This window comes from Thermobia domestica, chromosome 11, assembly GCF_964235325.1.
Source record: "Thermobia domestica chromosome 11, izTheDome1.hap1.1, whole genome shotgun sequence".
NCBI classification, from domain to species: Eukaryota; Metazoa; Arthropoda; class Insecta; order Zygentoma; family Lepismatidae; genus Thermobia; species Thermobia domestica.
Genome location: NC_137464.1, coordinates 164,010,978 through 164,028,218, shown reverse-complemented (window position 1 = coordinate 164,028,218; position 17,241 = coordinate 164,010,978). Strand labels below are relative to the sequence as shown.

Sequence of the window (17,241 nt, the reverse complement as noted above, 5' to 3'; positions counted from 1 at the left end):
CCAATGCAGTGAAAGAAAAGCACTGAAGTTAAGTGTTAAATTCTTCTTTTTTCTGAAAATAAAAAAAAGTTTCCTTTAATTTTGCAACTCTGTCCTAATGAATTTTCTCACTTTTTTATATTCTTCACCAATTTGCTAATTACAAGTTCGTCGTTCTTTCTGAAATTGTTCCAAATGCATACCAGTAGGTCGTGATGAAGTTAAAGTCGTTGAAGTTTTATTCCAGACTGCGATTTTGCATTTAAATTTTTTTCGCATCATGGAATTTATAATAATTATAACTACAGAAGTTAAAGTAAGAATGTACACTACTTTTCATTTACGATTAATTTCACGGGTTAAGTTTGGTAGGTAGTAAATTAAATTCAATTAAACTAAACTTCCCTGTCATTACAACCCATGAGGCCTTACCTCCAGTTAGACATACTTTAGCTTAGAGATGCAAGGTCTCGGAAAAAAACCGGCTTTTTTGGAAAAAAACTCGGTTTTTTCTGCTTTGCTTTTTTGCTTGGGAAATTTTGGGCTTTTTTGAAAATTCTGCTTTAAATCGATAAAGCAGACTTTGTTGCTTCTCTATAACACAGAAAGTCATTTAATTAGTGGTTGATGCCGATAATAATATAAAACCTCGAAAGTAAACCATGAATTTCGAAAAGATATTTTAAACAATTTTACTTCAACATTTTTACATTATGAATTCCAAAGGATTAACCAATGTATATAATAAACACATTTTAACCTCCTATATACAAAAGTAAGCAGAGTTGGCAAGAACCATGGTTCTTTCTGAAAATGCCAAAAGCCGTTTTGAGGGGGCAGTTTAAACCAGGCTTTTTTGGGGTTTAAACCAGGTTTTTTGATTTAGATATTTTGCTTTATGTATTTATATTACATATTCACAGAAATAAGTTTGTTTTGCCTTGGTGTTATTATTCAACAACGGGGTTATGCTGGAAGAGGTCCCATAAGCTTAAAGAAGTCCGGTCAGTAAATTTCTTAAATTGAGAAACTCCCGCTCTAGCCATCGGGAAAATCCCGTCATTCTTTTAAATGTAAAACAATAACGGGAAAATCCTGTAAAATTTAATTTGCATGTAAAATTTAAAGGTCAACGTATTATAATCAGTACGCTAAAACTGAGTGACACACAATCATAGTCAACATCTTACGAATAAAATCAGAAAAATAAACACACTGCTGAACAAGAGTGCACTTATTTAATATAAAAACACATTTACACGTGACGTTTCGATCTTCTATCCAAGATCCTCATCAGACGTGAGTGTACGTCTGATGAGGATCTTGGATAGAAGATAGAAACGTCACGTGTAAATGTGTTTTTATATTAAATAAGTGCAGTCTTGTTCAGCAGTGTGTTTATTTTTCTAAAACTGAGATATTAAATTACAAATTTAGTATGTAGGTATCATTGAAAGTCCAATCCAAGCTAATGTTGGAAGCTAAGTAGGCAATCGATAAATTTTACCAATTTTAATCAATATATTTAAGCAACCTTCGCTTCTTTATAAAACAACAGGCATGCAGAAATATATAATTTGGTTTCGTTTTGTATGTTTAGGCTTAACATCCTTACGTAATACCGAGGTTATCAAGGAGAAGACTTTCGCTTAAAGTGACATCCGAAAGAGTACTTGGTTTACACATGAAAGAAGGGTTGTGGTTCGACGGAGAATTGAACATGGGACACCTTGATTAAAAGGTGAAAAGGAAATAAGACTAATGCAGATGGTTTGACATGTGAACGTCACCATGAAGTTCACACGATTCGCATTTTTGTTCTTTTAATTTTTTTAGTTTAAACCAGTTATTTAAAAAAAACAGCTGGTGTAAACGAGCCAACCCTAAGAGTAAAAACTTCTTTCAAAAAATACACAAATAACTAGCAAAATTGTATGTAGTATTTTTACTTCAAAATATTCCATACCCTCTTTTTGAAACAAAATAAAATTAAAATAAAACATAAGAGAAATACTTAGATTTGTATGATACAATTAAAGGCTGCACATGGTTCTGTATATTCTTGAAATTCTACAGTCAAGTTTTTTATAACCACCATCAAGGGCGCCCATCAGGGGGGTTAAGGGGGCGCTTGCCCCCCCTAGAGGAAAATGTACTTCAGAATATTGAAAATCCAATAGGATTTTTACATTAGTTACAGCAAAATTTGAAACTATTTTTGAAACGTCGCTTATACTTGCCCCTCCTTGGAAACCACAACGTGGGCGCCCTTGACCACCATCATGGTTTACCCAGTCCTCAAGTTTTCTGAATTTTTAACAAGAGGGATTCAACATATCATTACGGAACAAAAAAAAAGACTACGGAATATATTTAAGTTAAGCTAAATACAACTGCACAACAAACGTGACTGAGTGGTTGGCTTTTGCGCTTCTATCGGGAAGTCCGGGATTCAACCCAGCATTCGACCATTCTGACAAAGCCTTCCTTCATTCCATCTGAGAATGTAGAAATAGTGCGTGTACTGGCCGACTAGGAGTGTAGGAGTTGGCCGACTTCCTTTCTTATTGTTTTTAAATCGTTATTATTACTAATTACCAGCAGTGACGGTTTTGCGAAGGTTAGAGGATCGGTCTTTCGGACTGAAGCCTGTTCTCCAAAGTTGTGGAATGTCTAAAACGAACGAAATATCTATTAGTTATGCCTTTACTCATAAACTTTAAGCTCCCGTCAAATAAAAATTACGAATGTTTAGAAAAACCAAACATTAGTAGTAAGAAAACCCCTCCCAAAACACTTTTTTAAATTCGCCACTGATTCTCAGTATAAAATGATCTTCAAGATTGTATCCGGAAGATTATTGCTAAACATATAAACGAAAGGAAATATTAGTTATGCCTGTACTCATAAACTTCAAGCTGCTCCCAAATAAAATTAGGACTTTTTAGAAAACGAAACAATCAGAGAAACCCCTCCCAAAGTACTTTTCTAAATCCGCTATTGATTATTTGTATAAATTGGTATTCAAGGTTGTATCTGGAAAATTATTGCTAAATCATTGCACAACTACAGTATAACAGAAATGTGGAAATACGGTTTGACGGACATATTGAAAAACGTATGCTTTGACGGATATATAGAAAAACTAAGTTTAACTTTCGTGCTAGAAGCTGGAGTACTAAGCTCTTAGAAATGAAACACGGATGACAAACTAAAATGATCTAGAGAAGAAAAAAAAATGTCGATAACTCAAAAGTTAAAATAAAGTTAAATAACCTGTAAAATTGCCCTCAAATACTACATTCTTCATGTTAGCTTTAATTCGTAAAATATGTGCTCCATCCATCTTGATGGTGAATTACAGAGCTAAATATGACATTCAGGTCGTGGAAATCTTATCTAACTATAGAATATACTATAAGAAAGCTATTTGGATAGAAAAATCATGAAAATGAAAAAAGCCAAAATTTCCAAAATTCTCGGTTTTTTTCCAAAAAAGCCGGCTTTTTATGTGAAAAAAACTATCGATTCAAAAAAGCCGGCTTTTTTGCATCTCTACTTTAGCTAGATGACGTGTGGTCATGGTCATCACGTGCCTATTATTGTCACCACTTCAAAATTATTTTTATTATCTGACGCGTCCCTTCTTCGAACGGGGAAATACGACTATCAAACTATTAAAGCCTTTTCTCCCTTAAGACACACATTACTATGAATTACACAAAAATTCGTTAGTCCCTTTCCATCCCTCAACATCATGCTGAGCGGAGATGAATTTGGGCAGCATCGGGAGTATAGCACTTCATCTCAGCAACCGTGAAAACTATAAACTAGACATTGATAGCACACGTTTTTTATGATTATTATTTCTACATGTTACCACTGAAGCTTTTACGATTTATGATCCCTTTTCTATCTCAGGATATACATCTAAGTCAATTTAGTATCATAATATTTTCGGGAGATCTAAGATTGATAATTAAGCCAAATTTCATTTTGATTGTTTCGGTAGTTACTGCGTGATGTGATCAAACAGAAACTCATATTTGCTTTTACACAATAGATTATACAAAAGTTTGATTGAAATACCATGCGATGCACGAGAGTAGTAACAGGGTTCCGGGGGGGGGGGGTTGATTATCGGTGAGAGAGGAGAGTATTTTGATCATATTATGGTGAATCGTATAGGTACTGATAGAGTTGCCTTATAACGTAATTACTACGGATAGGTCCTTCACAATTTTTGCGATAATAATGACTGCTAACTGCTCCTTTCTAGATATATTTATTCTCAGAACCACGGTATTTATCGATAACCTTCACTGCACGAACATAAAATCGACGTATTACGCATATTACTGTTTATCTTGCTATTACTATATCACCAACGACCTTATCTATAATACGCTGAAAAGATCGTTATTTTTTTCAGAAAGAGTAGAGATACAGCGATGAAATTACACAACTATTGTTCATGTTTTCCCTGAGTGCTTGACTCAGCGATGTTGCAGTTATCTAAACTTTGTAAACAAAATTCCTTTGGTTGGCTTCAGACCAGGTTTCCACAGCATGTTGGAACGTGAGTGTCCTCGAAGCTATGTCCCTTGAAGTCCTCGAAGCTATGTGATTCTTCAAATTTTGGAAGAATGAATTTTGGTACCCAGATTAGGCGAGTAAAGATGATGGGGTTCAATTTGAATTCCATGGTGTTTATTTGGTAGTCACAACATGGGACGTATTAACAGGGTAATTGCCATGCAAAATGTCCTTTGATAAGATTTTTGCAGTGTTTCTCTCAATTTTCTCCATCCGGCTGGATTAATATGTTGGTATAATATTTGCAGGTAATACTAGAGTCCCAGACATCAACAGGAAACCGTCTTGGTCAAAGAAAATTGAAGTCATGACCTTTTCCCTGATTTCTAAGTGTGGAATTTCTTAGGTTATGGAAACCTGGAGTGGCAGCATTTTATTGACTGATCCTTGGTTTGAGGAGCATAGATATGAAGCCAAGTCCCATTTTCAGTCACTACTCGGGCAAACATATTCCAACCAGTAGTCTCAAACAGACCAAAATTCCCTTGCGTACCTCAACGTACTCCTTCTATAGATCATTGTTTAGACATTTCGAAACCCGCTTACTAAAAGCTTGCATATTTCAGGTGTACTGCTGATAATGAACCCACTATGTTTTCGTTAGATATTCATTACCTGGGCTATGTTTGGGCGCATATTTGCTTTTATTCAAGGACCAGTTAGTGGGCAGCATCACATGTTGCAGGGTTTCTTGAAGTTGGGGGTTTCCAACTGTGAGACTAAAGTGCAACGTCAAACTTGCTAGTCTTTCTGTGCAGAGTTTCCTTGAATAAACAAAAACTTCATAACTATCCGACACACAAATTTGAAACATCTTAATCTCCACAACCACTGATTCAGGGCTGAAAACAATAATTCAGTGGCATACGCAGAATTTCATCAAAAGTGGGTCAAGTACTTAATCTCATATCCTTTCAGAAAGAACACAAAAACTCTGGTTCCGTGTTGACTTTTAAACGTGGGCTCAAAAAATATCTTTCTAATGAAGGTCTTCAGTAAAAAAAAACAAAAAAAAAGGTTGTTACACACGAAACTATTCCTTGCGTTACCATGCAGTCGTTCGTTTTTCTTTTTTAACTCTCTTTCTATTTCTTCTTATTTTCTTTTTTATTCCTTTCTGATACATGTATACACATAGTCAATCAAAGGAATGTATTTTATATGTTATATATTATCAAGATTGATTTCTTTGTTTCTCTCTTTCCTTGTATAGTTTAACATGTCTTCAGCATTATCGCTTGTTTATTTTAGTGTTTATTTTATATGTAATAAGTTTCATTTTCACTTTTCGTGTTTTATTTTCTGTATTGTTCTGTATGTCTGTAACTCTTTCAAGTGCCTAAGTGTATATCCTTTTTATTCTCGTAAAAAAAACTATATTATGAGATCCGACTGCAAAAGAAAAATGTAAATCCTTGAGTGGAAGAAAACGGTATGCCTTAACTCCGCCATTTTAAATAAGAATAACAAATAAAAAACAGTTCTGACCAGAGCAGAATGAAAAATGTTAAAAACTATACTTACTGATATATTTCATTCTGCTCTGGTCAGAATTGTGTTTTATTTGTTACTCTACTTATCCAGAGCCATGGAGTTTGTTCAATAAATAAGAAATAAATAAATAAATATAAAAATAATAATACATATACGAGGCGTGTTTTTGCTTACGTAACTAGATTCAGTATTTAAATTTAAAAGACTGTTTTGAAACTAAAAAGGAAGCAAGTGCACGTTTCGCAACAATTTTATAATTACATGAAAGGCCGTACCTTAAGCTACTTTTCTACATAGTTTCTAGCAATACATACAATGGAACCTTCCAAAAATGATAGTTGCAGTGAAAGATGTGACCTATGCCAATTGAAAGAGCTGTAACAGAGATGAGCGTTCCTAAAAAATTAGCTGCCCATAGCAATAGGCTCAAGAAATATAAGGGGTGGAAGTACGGGAAACAGTAAGGTTGGACAAGGGAGGAAAAGTGCAAATTCCGCAAAAAAAAAGGGTGGGCACGACAAAATACAATGCTGACAAGTGATGTATAGAAAGAGACTTGTCACAATAGGGAACAAATGAAGGCCACCAGTAGGGTTTTCAGTGTTGTCAACTGCAATGAAAAGTACATGTTTTGCAAAGAACCCTATATGAAGTGAGTGCAATATTCGGTGTCAACCTGTCATGTAGAACATAAGATATGACGTGTATAATCAGTGGTACAATCTAACAAAAGAAAATAGAAAAAACAGGAGTACGAAAAGTACGGAAAAGACGCAGTTGGCCATAATGCGCTACATTTGACCACGAGCTGTGCATATTAGAATGAACAAAACAAGAAAGCACCAACTAAGCAGGAAACCGACGTACCTAGAGTCGAAAAGAAAAACGAGTTCCAAAGTTGGTAACACTGACCATGAAAATCCAGACAAGTCTAATATAGTTAGGCCACTCGATTCACAAAAAGAAAATTCCAGCAACAGGCATCACTCGGAATGCATCAATGCTAAAGTGATTGAGGCAATGTCAAATCGGGGAACATGAAATGGTTGGGTTGAGCCAACAACCGATAATAGAAGTATTGAACATTATGTCATGGTTAGGTCGTATGTGGGAATATACAGGGTGTCCCACCAAACTTTGTGACCTGAAAGACTTGCGAAACGAACAAAAATGTGACGGATCCAGTTGTGCAGGAATGTACCAATGTCAGGGGGATGATAAAAGTCTGTGAGAAGAAACCCCGCAGGATCCCCATCATAGGGCCCCAGGAGCCAACTTCAAACTTTCAAATGGCAACAGGGACCGAGTGGTACCTCTTTCCATAGATCATGGAATATGCAACAACACCTATAGGAAACATTTGCTATATGAAGCATGGTTTTCAAAATGGCCGCCACAAATATATGTTGTGTCTTAGCATGGCATCGAACATTGTGATCTCAAATTGCTGCAAAGTGAAAAGAGATGTTGCTAATCCAATTGCACAGGAATGTACTCATGTCGAAGGCCAAAAAAACTTTGTAAGAAGCAAATCTCTCAGGGTTCAAATCATAAGGCTCGAGTGGTCAACCACAACATTTCAAATGGGAACAGGGGGAGTGATGATATTTTTTTGAAGGCCTATAAGAAACATTTGCTATATGAAGCACGGGTTTCAAAATGACCGCAAAAAATGCATGTTGTTCTTGTCAGCGAGCAGATATTTTGCGGCCATTTTGAAATCCCATATAGTAAATATTTCTGATATGCGTTGTTGAATGCATTTCATGTTCCCGACTTGACATTGCCTCAATCACTCCAGCATTGATGCACTCCGGGTGATGCCTGTTGCCGGAATTTTCTTTTTGTGAAGCGAGTGGCCTAACTATATTAGATTTGTCTGGATTTTCATGGCCAGTGTTGCCAACTTTGGAACTCGTTTTCCTTTTCGACTCTAGGTACGTCGGTTTCCTGCTTAGTTGGTGCTTTCTTGTTTTGTTCATTCTAATATGCACAGCTCGTGATCAAATGTGACGAATTATGGCCAACGGCGTCTTTTCCGTATTTTTCGTACTTCTGTTTTCTTTATTTTCTTTTGTTAGATTGTACCACTGATTATACACGTCATATCTTATGTTCTACATGACAGGTAGACACTGAATATTGCACTTACTTCATATAGGGTTCTTTGCAAAACATGTACTTTTCATTGCAGTTGGCAACACTGTAAACCTCACTGGTGGCCTTCATTTGTTCCCTATTGTGGCAAGTCTTTTTCTATACATCACTTGTCAGCATTGTATTTTGCCGTGCCCTCCTTTTTTTTTCGGAATTTGCACTTTTCCTCCCTTGTCCAACCTTGCTGTTTCCCGAACTTCCACCCCTTATATTTCTTGAATCTATTGCTATGGGCAGCTAATTTTTGGGGAATGCTCATCTCTGTTACAGCTCTTTCAATTGGGATAGGTCACAACTTTCACTGCAACTATCATTTCCGGAAGGTTCCCTTGTTAGGCATTTATCGTATCATACAAGAGAGAAAAAACCATTCTCATAGAAGTTTGCTTTCTGATTTGACAATCACTGCAACACGGCAATCATTGTCGTCGTAGCGCTGACCACCCAGATGTTTATTAGTCATGACGCTTCTTGAAAGTTTGAGGAAATTTTTCTGATAACGTCGAAATCGTGAAGCGTCTGTTCTCGTTTACTTTTTTGTAAACTTTTGTAAACGTGTCTTCAGAGATGCCCGAAGGTCACCCACTATGTTCATCATCATGAACATACGGTTATCATTGAAAACTCTATCCCATTTTCATACCTTCAATTCCTGAAAATACACTCTCCGTATAGTTCACTAATCTGGCGATGAGCTTTAGCTACTTTAATGACTTCAGCACTAGTAAATGAATCACAACAACGCTTATTTCAAGTCCGCGAATACATTTGAACTTCTCACAAACAAACATAAGCACGGCCGTATGTTTCTGTAATGGCGCATATGGCTTACCAACAGATGGTTTCCAGATTTACAGAGCGCATGCGCGGGATACCGACCGGAACGTTTCAGCGGCCGAATTTCAAAACAGCAAAACAGTACTTACTTAAAAATACGCCTGTTTTATATATATATATATATATATATATATATATATATATATATATATATATATATATATATATATATATATATATATATACGTGTTTTAATAAAGTAAATACTTATTTTTTCATAATATATTGTTGATGAGGGGAATTAAATCGCAAAACCCCCTTACAAACACCAGTTTAAATTAATCAATAGAAACCATTTGCTCCGTTATGTTCCAAAATAGCAACTTCATATGAACCTAACGCAAGGCTATATGTGGACAAGAGAAGAGCAAAGCCTAAAGCCTTTCAGCATCCCTTGTATTAAATTTTCAGTATATCACCTTATCTAACTCTTACGTAGAAATCAAAATCCATCAATAATACAATAATTCAATTTTATACTCTACTATCTCTATAACAGTCCGGCGTTATATACTCAACAACCCTTTGCCAACTTCGATCTACTACTCGTTATCTATAACCTTATACAACCATCGAATTCCAACTTAAAACTTCTACCCACGTCTCATATAGTGTTCGTGCTGGAATAGGAGACTAAACTTCAACAAACAAATAAACTAATGTAGTGATTTCTAGTTCAATGCTCTGTGATGTACTAGCTTTTCGTATTCTCTGTATTCCAGTCGAAAAGATCATATATGAGTAGTTGTACTAACATCATACTGGCCAAATCTACACTGCCAACATTTTTACATAGTTTGTGTTCATCTCCATTTTCCCTCCTTTAGGTTTAGTGTTTCCCAGCATCCCTCTACCGAGCGATAACATAGGGAAGTTGGATATGACTGCACTAACAGTAAGGAAAAAAGATTTGAGAGGTGTTAACTCGTTTGAAAGAGTTTGGTTTTCCGATGTTTTAAAAACATACTACCATGCCTGTCCGCAAGAACTACTAGATGGAGCACCATCAATTTTCACTAACAGGTACAGAGCCAAAATTTGGGAATCAAGTTCACTACTGGAAGTAGTCTATTCAGTTGATCCCGAGATATTTGTGAATCAAAATTCAGTCCTCCATGTACTCTTGTGGGTGTTTGTAAATAACTGGCTGTTAGGCAACCTTTCTAGCGAAAGAGTCGAGTGGGTTGCATAAAACGCAAGGCAAATATATATATTTTAGTGTTCATTTGATTTCTCTTTAAAACTCAACATCAGGATAGTATATCTTCCGCGTTCCCTAAAATTCACATGATCTTTACAAGAATTGGAATGTTGATTGAATTTCAAGAGTACGTATATGAAACACCTTAATGTGCAAGCCTTTTGTTTCTGAGTTATTGGAAATCAACTTTGGACTTCGATTCAGTGAAACGTTATTATATGTGGTACGCTATGAACAATACTAATCAATCTTGACCAAATTTATAATAATAGACCTTGTGTAGGTGATAATGTATTATTGTGTACAAATCATTGGATCTCGAGTTACAGACTATCGAACTTGGGTTTTAACTTCGCTACTGACGAAACTCATCCGATTTTCGCAAAAAAATTGATAGTAACAGAACGTAACGAACTTAATACATCCGTTTTTTTTTCGTGATCCCATGATATGATTGAATATGATTTTGATGGGCATGCTTTTGGCTCCTGAGTCATAGGCCATCAAATTTGGAGTTAAACTTAGTAAACCGTCATTTTGTCTGGTACACTATCCACAATATTAATCTGATATTTCCCAAATCTGGTATGATAGTAGACCTCGTGTAATTTGGTATGTATTTGGAATATTATAGTATGCACACTATTCGTTCTTGAGTTATTAACCAATAAAAAGATAACGAGCATGCTACTAGTAAAGTGCACCCACGCTTGGATTAATTTCTAATCGCAGTTTTAACACTAATTTGATGATGCATGAAAGAATTTTGAAACACGTTTTTTCATGGACTCACAAGAAAAATTGCTTGGAATTTGGGGTCTTTCAACTCCTGCTTATGTCAATAGTAAATGTATCCACCGTTGGATACATTTCTAGTTGTAACTTTTGTACTAATTTAATTTTTATACTTGTTCATATCCTACCGTACCTTTGCGGTCACTTTTCTAGGAACTTCACGGACTTGTATATTTAAAAATATTTCCAATGCATTCAGCGACCTCAAATTAATATAAAAAGTGCAATCCAAATGTACCAAACAAAGTCAGTATTTCAACATTGGCATAAGCGGTACTTAGATGATCCTCAATTTGAGATAATTCTTCTTCCTAACCCTACGGAAATATATGTTTGAAAATAATTTTATTGGATTAAGCATTTCTAAATTAGTACCAAAGCGCAATTAGAAGTGTATCCAAGCGTAGGATCTTTTACCATTGGCATAAGCGGCACTGCAATGATCCAAACTTTGAAGCCATTTTTTTTTCGTGATCCCATGATATGATTGAATATACCTTCATATGATTTAATGTTTTCAAACTAATATAAAACAGCAATTAGTCAATTATCCAAGTTTGGTTTCTTTTTACTAGTGGTAAGATCGTTAGGTATTTGGGTTTGGATTTACATTTCACTAAATCATGATCGATAAAGTCCGTCCGATTTAGAGCAAACTTGGTATGTTAGTATAGGTTGACCAGCTTTGTAAACATGTGTCTATAGTATGAAATATTATGGTGTCAAGATATTTCGATGCCGAGTTGTTGGCAATCTGAAATTCGGTTTGAACTCAATGAAATCGAGAAATTTGGATGAAATGTAATTGACGGATTTCATCCAATCTTGACCAAACTAGGAATAGTGACACAACGTGACAAGATTAGAACACATAAGGAACATTTTGGAGATCAGCTCTGATTCTTGAGCTAATAGCCATCAAAGCTGAGTCACCCATTTAGAACAAACTTGGTATGATGGTAAAAACTTGAGGAGCTTTGTATACACATAAATATCGTGTGAAATATTATAATGACACCACATCTCAGTTCGATTTATTTAAGATCACGCATAGTATAGCCCATAAAAATATTGTTACTAGTTAATACGATGGGTATCCATTGAGTATACACTATTTTCGATCACTTAAATGCACTACATATCAAAATAATTATTAATTGCTTCACAGTAATTCAATGCACTTCTATATTGTACAGCGTTCTGTGGAATTATACCTTGTTAATTACTTATAAACAAATAACTTGTAACAACTCTGTTACCCGGGCAACCAGATCACTGTCATGACAACCAATATACAAAACCTTTCCACTCAGCGACGGAAAAATAAACATCTGCAAAACAACATTATTCATGACATTTACTATATCACATCTTCTTCTTTTTCTATTATATAGCTAGTGCCAGGTGGAATAACACTTTTGCCCTATATATGAATAATATAAAAGAAGTAATCACACGTTAAATACACGTTATCGTTGTAATATTATTGTGTAAGAGCTTTAGTTGCCAATTATTGGCCATCGAAGATGCGTTCAAACTAACTGAAATCATATTTTACTGCAATTCCATTGATGGAAGTCATAAGATCTTGTATACAATTGGAATGAGATATTGTGACCATCTTAGTCCATAAATAAAGCACCCTTTTTCTGAGTCATTTTCCAACAAAATTCTTGTTCGACTTAGTAAAGCATCATTTCATATGGTAAGCTATCCATAATATTAATCCGATCTAGACCAAATTTGACATGGTAATAAACGTCGTGTAGCTTATTCAAGTCATAGATTATTATGTTATAGACACTATTGTTTCTCGAGCTACTGGCTCTTAAATAACCAATGGTCATGACACTAATAAAAGTATCCACGCTTGGACAAATTACTAATCGTACCTCTCATACTAATTTGTCATTCTTCACTTGATCTTTTTTCTTAAATTCAATATAAGTACAAAATATGATATACGGAGTCGATGGAACTCAATTGATCTTGACCAAATGTGGGACGGTAATACAGTTTTATGAGTTTAATACATATATAAAATAGTTTGTTCTGTAGGCGTTTAGTTCTTGAGTTATTGTCCATCAAATCTGAATTTCGATTTTATGAAAATTTATCAAACGTGATATGCTATCGACTGTACTAAGCCGAACTTGAATAAATTTGGTATGATAGTAGACCTCCTATAGCTTAGTGTCTTCATGAACTATTGTGGAATGTAGTTTAGTGCTTCTTGAGCTATTGACGAACATAAAGTATGTAATTTACGAAACAGAAAATCAAATCATTATAATATATGATAAAACAGAGACAAACAAATTAAATATTACAATATTTCACATTGAAAGTTTCTTCCTGTGAAGTTGAATTGCCAGCGCTCTTGTATTTTGTCTAGAACCTTTCAGACTCTATTTTCGATGAGAGTTTTGACTTTTTAATGTTCTATCATGAGGCAGTTGACGAAGTACTTGAATTAAGATATAAATTCATATTCTAGCTTTATGTAAATTCTTAGCTTAATTACATTCTTATATAAATAAATAAAAATCATAACTAACACTACAGTTCAATAATATATTATTAACCTGTCAAAGTATTGGCATTACAACAACTCCTTCATCAAATCATAATTTTGTTGTAATTTTCACATTGTAATAATCAGCTTATTTTCGTTATAAAGCAATAAAAATTATAAAACTTATTAAAAGCTATCTATTGGAGTCTCTCGGCAGGGCAATTAATTCACACGCTTCCAAAAGGATTTCAGAATAGCGTAGACCTAATTGGTTGCTTATCAATGTCCAGAATAACTGTAGTGCTTTAAACTAGGAAATGGGCAAATCATTTTATTATATTCTGTTTAATGTTTAGTATTACTAGTTTGCAGTTTATGATACGTTAGGCTTTATTTTGTCTAAAATAGTATTATATCTTCTGTTTTTCATCAACATGCATAAAGGCTTGTGTGTAAATTTCAACAGCTTCATCAAATATGACTGGAAATATGATAAACATATTCAACAACTTTCATCACGTTTGCCTACGACGCTTCATTGCGCCAGAAACACTCAGATATGAAAGTTATATGACTTAAAAGGAAGAAGCTTCCACTTGAATATATAATTCGAAAAGCACGTATTTCATTGTATTAAATGTTGGTTCACATACACTTGAATAGTTTATTTATATACTAATGTATTTTATATAACTTGTTACCTGGTATCATATGATGATTTTTATATATTAGATTACTCAATAGTAAATATTTTCAGATACTAAATGTTTTCCCCTTATTCTTTCTCATTACAGATCATTGATGGGAATGGGAAGACAGAAGTGAGCAACCGCAAAGAGCCTGGATTTTTCTGTGGTGAAATAGAACAGCCTCAAACCTTCATCTCAGAAACAAGTTTCGTCAAGTTAGTTTTCCATACAGACAACTTTACGGATCAGACTTATTTTAGTTTTGATTCTCGTGCAGAGCAGCAGTTTGAGGTTTACCTCCGTTACGGTCAGCACCCAGAGTTGTATCCAAATCGTAGAGGTAAAGTAAATCCAGGTTCATATTGTGAACGTATCTTCGAAGACTGCAGGCTGCAGACATGTTACGTGCAATCGCCTGCTTATCCAGGTATCTATCCGAGACATTTACATTGTAAATATTACCTTAACACGCGAATGGCATATATCAAACTTTATATCGAAAACGAGGAATTCAATATTGATGGACAACGTTGCGAGAACATTATGACATGTCCTATGCGAGTTATATCCTCTGACTGCCCTTATGACTACATTCGAATATATGACGGTAAGGACAGCACAAGTCCCGTTATTGGAACATTTTGTGGAATGGGAAAATTTCCGTATTCAATTATTGGCACAAGTAACGAATTATTTGTTGAGTTCGTAAGTTCGCCAGCAGGGCCTCTTTTAAATACTGGATTTCATTTTAATGTGGGTAATTGGATGGGACATGTAGAAACTGCTGGATCTAAGAATGGTACTTGTGATTGGGAACTTACCAGTGAAACGTTAGCGACTGCTGGTAAAAAAGAAGGAATATTCCTTTCTGTTTCACATTGGTATCCACCGCACACTACATGCAGTTATCTTATGAAAGGACAGAAAGACGAAATTGTTCGACTGTATTTCCCAAGTTTTCGAATAAATCGCATAGAATCTCCTATTCGACACTTCGAAGGCGATTGTGGTGAATCCTTGACTATTTATGACGCATCGTGGCCTGACGATTCTAGAATCATTAAGACATTTTGCGACACATTTTCAAAACCAATGGAGAAACATGACTTTGTATCGTCAACAAATGCATTATTTGTTCGATTTGAAAGCAAAACTGGAAGTTACAGCGGATCCTCCTTATATTATTGGGCTCATTATGACTTTTTCAATAACAGTCACTTTGGAGATCCTGTACCAAATACAGATTGTGATGAGGTATTCTATAGCTGGCGTTCTGCATCAGGTACCTTCACGAGTCCTCTTAATACTTTAGTCTACAAGAAGGACTATGATCTTACGTGTTTGTACCGATTCGTTACTGATAAGAGACTATTCTCACGCGTAATTGTCACTATTGAAAACGTTAGGTTTAAACATAATCAGGATACTTGTAGTGGATGTTGGGAGGACAGTGTCGACAAAGTGACAATAGTTGACCCAAAGAATAACGTTTCTAACTTGTGCATATGTAAGCAGAATTTTAATGAGTTGCCAAAGCCGATAATGGTAATTTCCAAAGGTGAAAAATTAAATGTAAAGCTTTCAATTGATCAAAAACATGCAGTATCTAACTACTTCAAATCTACGGAAGCTATATTTGAAGGGCATTACGTATTTGTGCATAGTCCATTGTGTGGTCCTACAGAAGTACCAGCATCCACAGATGGTGAACTTCATTTCCCATACTACGATATGTTTGGATACATAGAAATTCCTAAGACAATACGATGTATCTGGGAAATTAAAGTGAATCGCGAAAGAGATCTTTGGATTCATTTTGAAAAAATCAAATTCTCTTCTCGTGCGTGTGAAGATGGACGCCTAGAAATATATTTACCTGGTAAATTGGAACCATTTTACTGTATTTGTGGAGAAAATATAACAAATATGAAAGATATACCTATTCTTTCAGCATCCGAACTGGTGTCAGGGCCAGCATTAACAATACAATACTTTGGAGTCTCTCCAGCTAGGGCTGCTTTCAAAATCGTTTGGAACGAACTCTTCCATCTTCCAAGAAATCCCGACGGAAGTTTGATGACTTCTCCGCTTACAGACAAAGACTGTGGCTTCGCTTGTCCTGGAGAGACAGTTTGCATTCCGGAACATTTAGTGTGTAACGGCGTGATAAATTGCCCCAATTTCACGGAAGGAACTTCTGACGAATCTCCAAACTTGTGTAAAATAAAAGAAACTGAGGATATAAATTGGCTTGCTATTGGATTGGGTGCAGCGGGTGGAGCAGTGCTAGCAGTGTTTTGTCTTGTGTTGCTTTGTCGTGCATGTCATAAGCGGACAGAAGAACGTTACTGATCCGAAAGGGAACGTGACAAATATTAAGACAGTCGTAATGGCTGTTTTTGTAATTCTTTTTTATAACAAACTGGGTACTGGTAAATTAAGAAAGCACATAGCAAAATGTTAAGCATTCTACATAACAATAACTTAAATAATCACTTCCCTTAGAAAGAAAGTGGTTTCTACAAATGTGTCTACAAATGTCTACAAACTGCGCAACAAAACACATCGTAACTCATTTGTATAAAGAAAGGAAAACCAAAAGAAGTGGAAGAAAAATGTGTAGAATTGTAAACTTTCTGGATGCCACTTCAATTCATTCAGTGTTTATTAACTAAGTAAATATTAAATTGGTATAAATTTATTTGGAAAGCATTGAGATATACCATTCACAAAATGACTGTGGTCAGAATATATATATATATATATATATATATATATATATATATATATATATATATATATATATATTGAATTTAAGTTGTAATATAATCATGCTTCATAATATAATCATGCAGTTGATTTCATAATATAACCGTGCTAGAATACATTAACATTTAACAAGAGAGATCGGGGGTTGATAGAACATTTAAACAACTCTTAGGTGTATGTTGAAATACATCGCATCAAATTTCATATTA

General features: G+C 35.0%; 1 protein-coding gene across 1 annotated transcript in view; it reads left to right on the top strand.

The window, feature by feature from the left end:
• LOC145664543 (uncharacterized) overlaps nt 1-17,032 on the top strand; it is a 990,857-nt gene extending 973,825 nt beyond the window's left edge. The window contains exon 3 of the mRNA XM_081731306.1: nt 14,369-17,032. Within this exon, the coding sequence (XP_081587432.1) occupies nt 14,369-16,615 (2,247 nt within the window). The 3' untranslated portion in view covers nt 16,616-17,032. The remainder of the gene's footprint in view (nt 1-14,368) is intronic.
• Nucleotides 17,033-17,241: the final 209 nt, after the last annotated feature.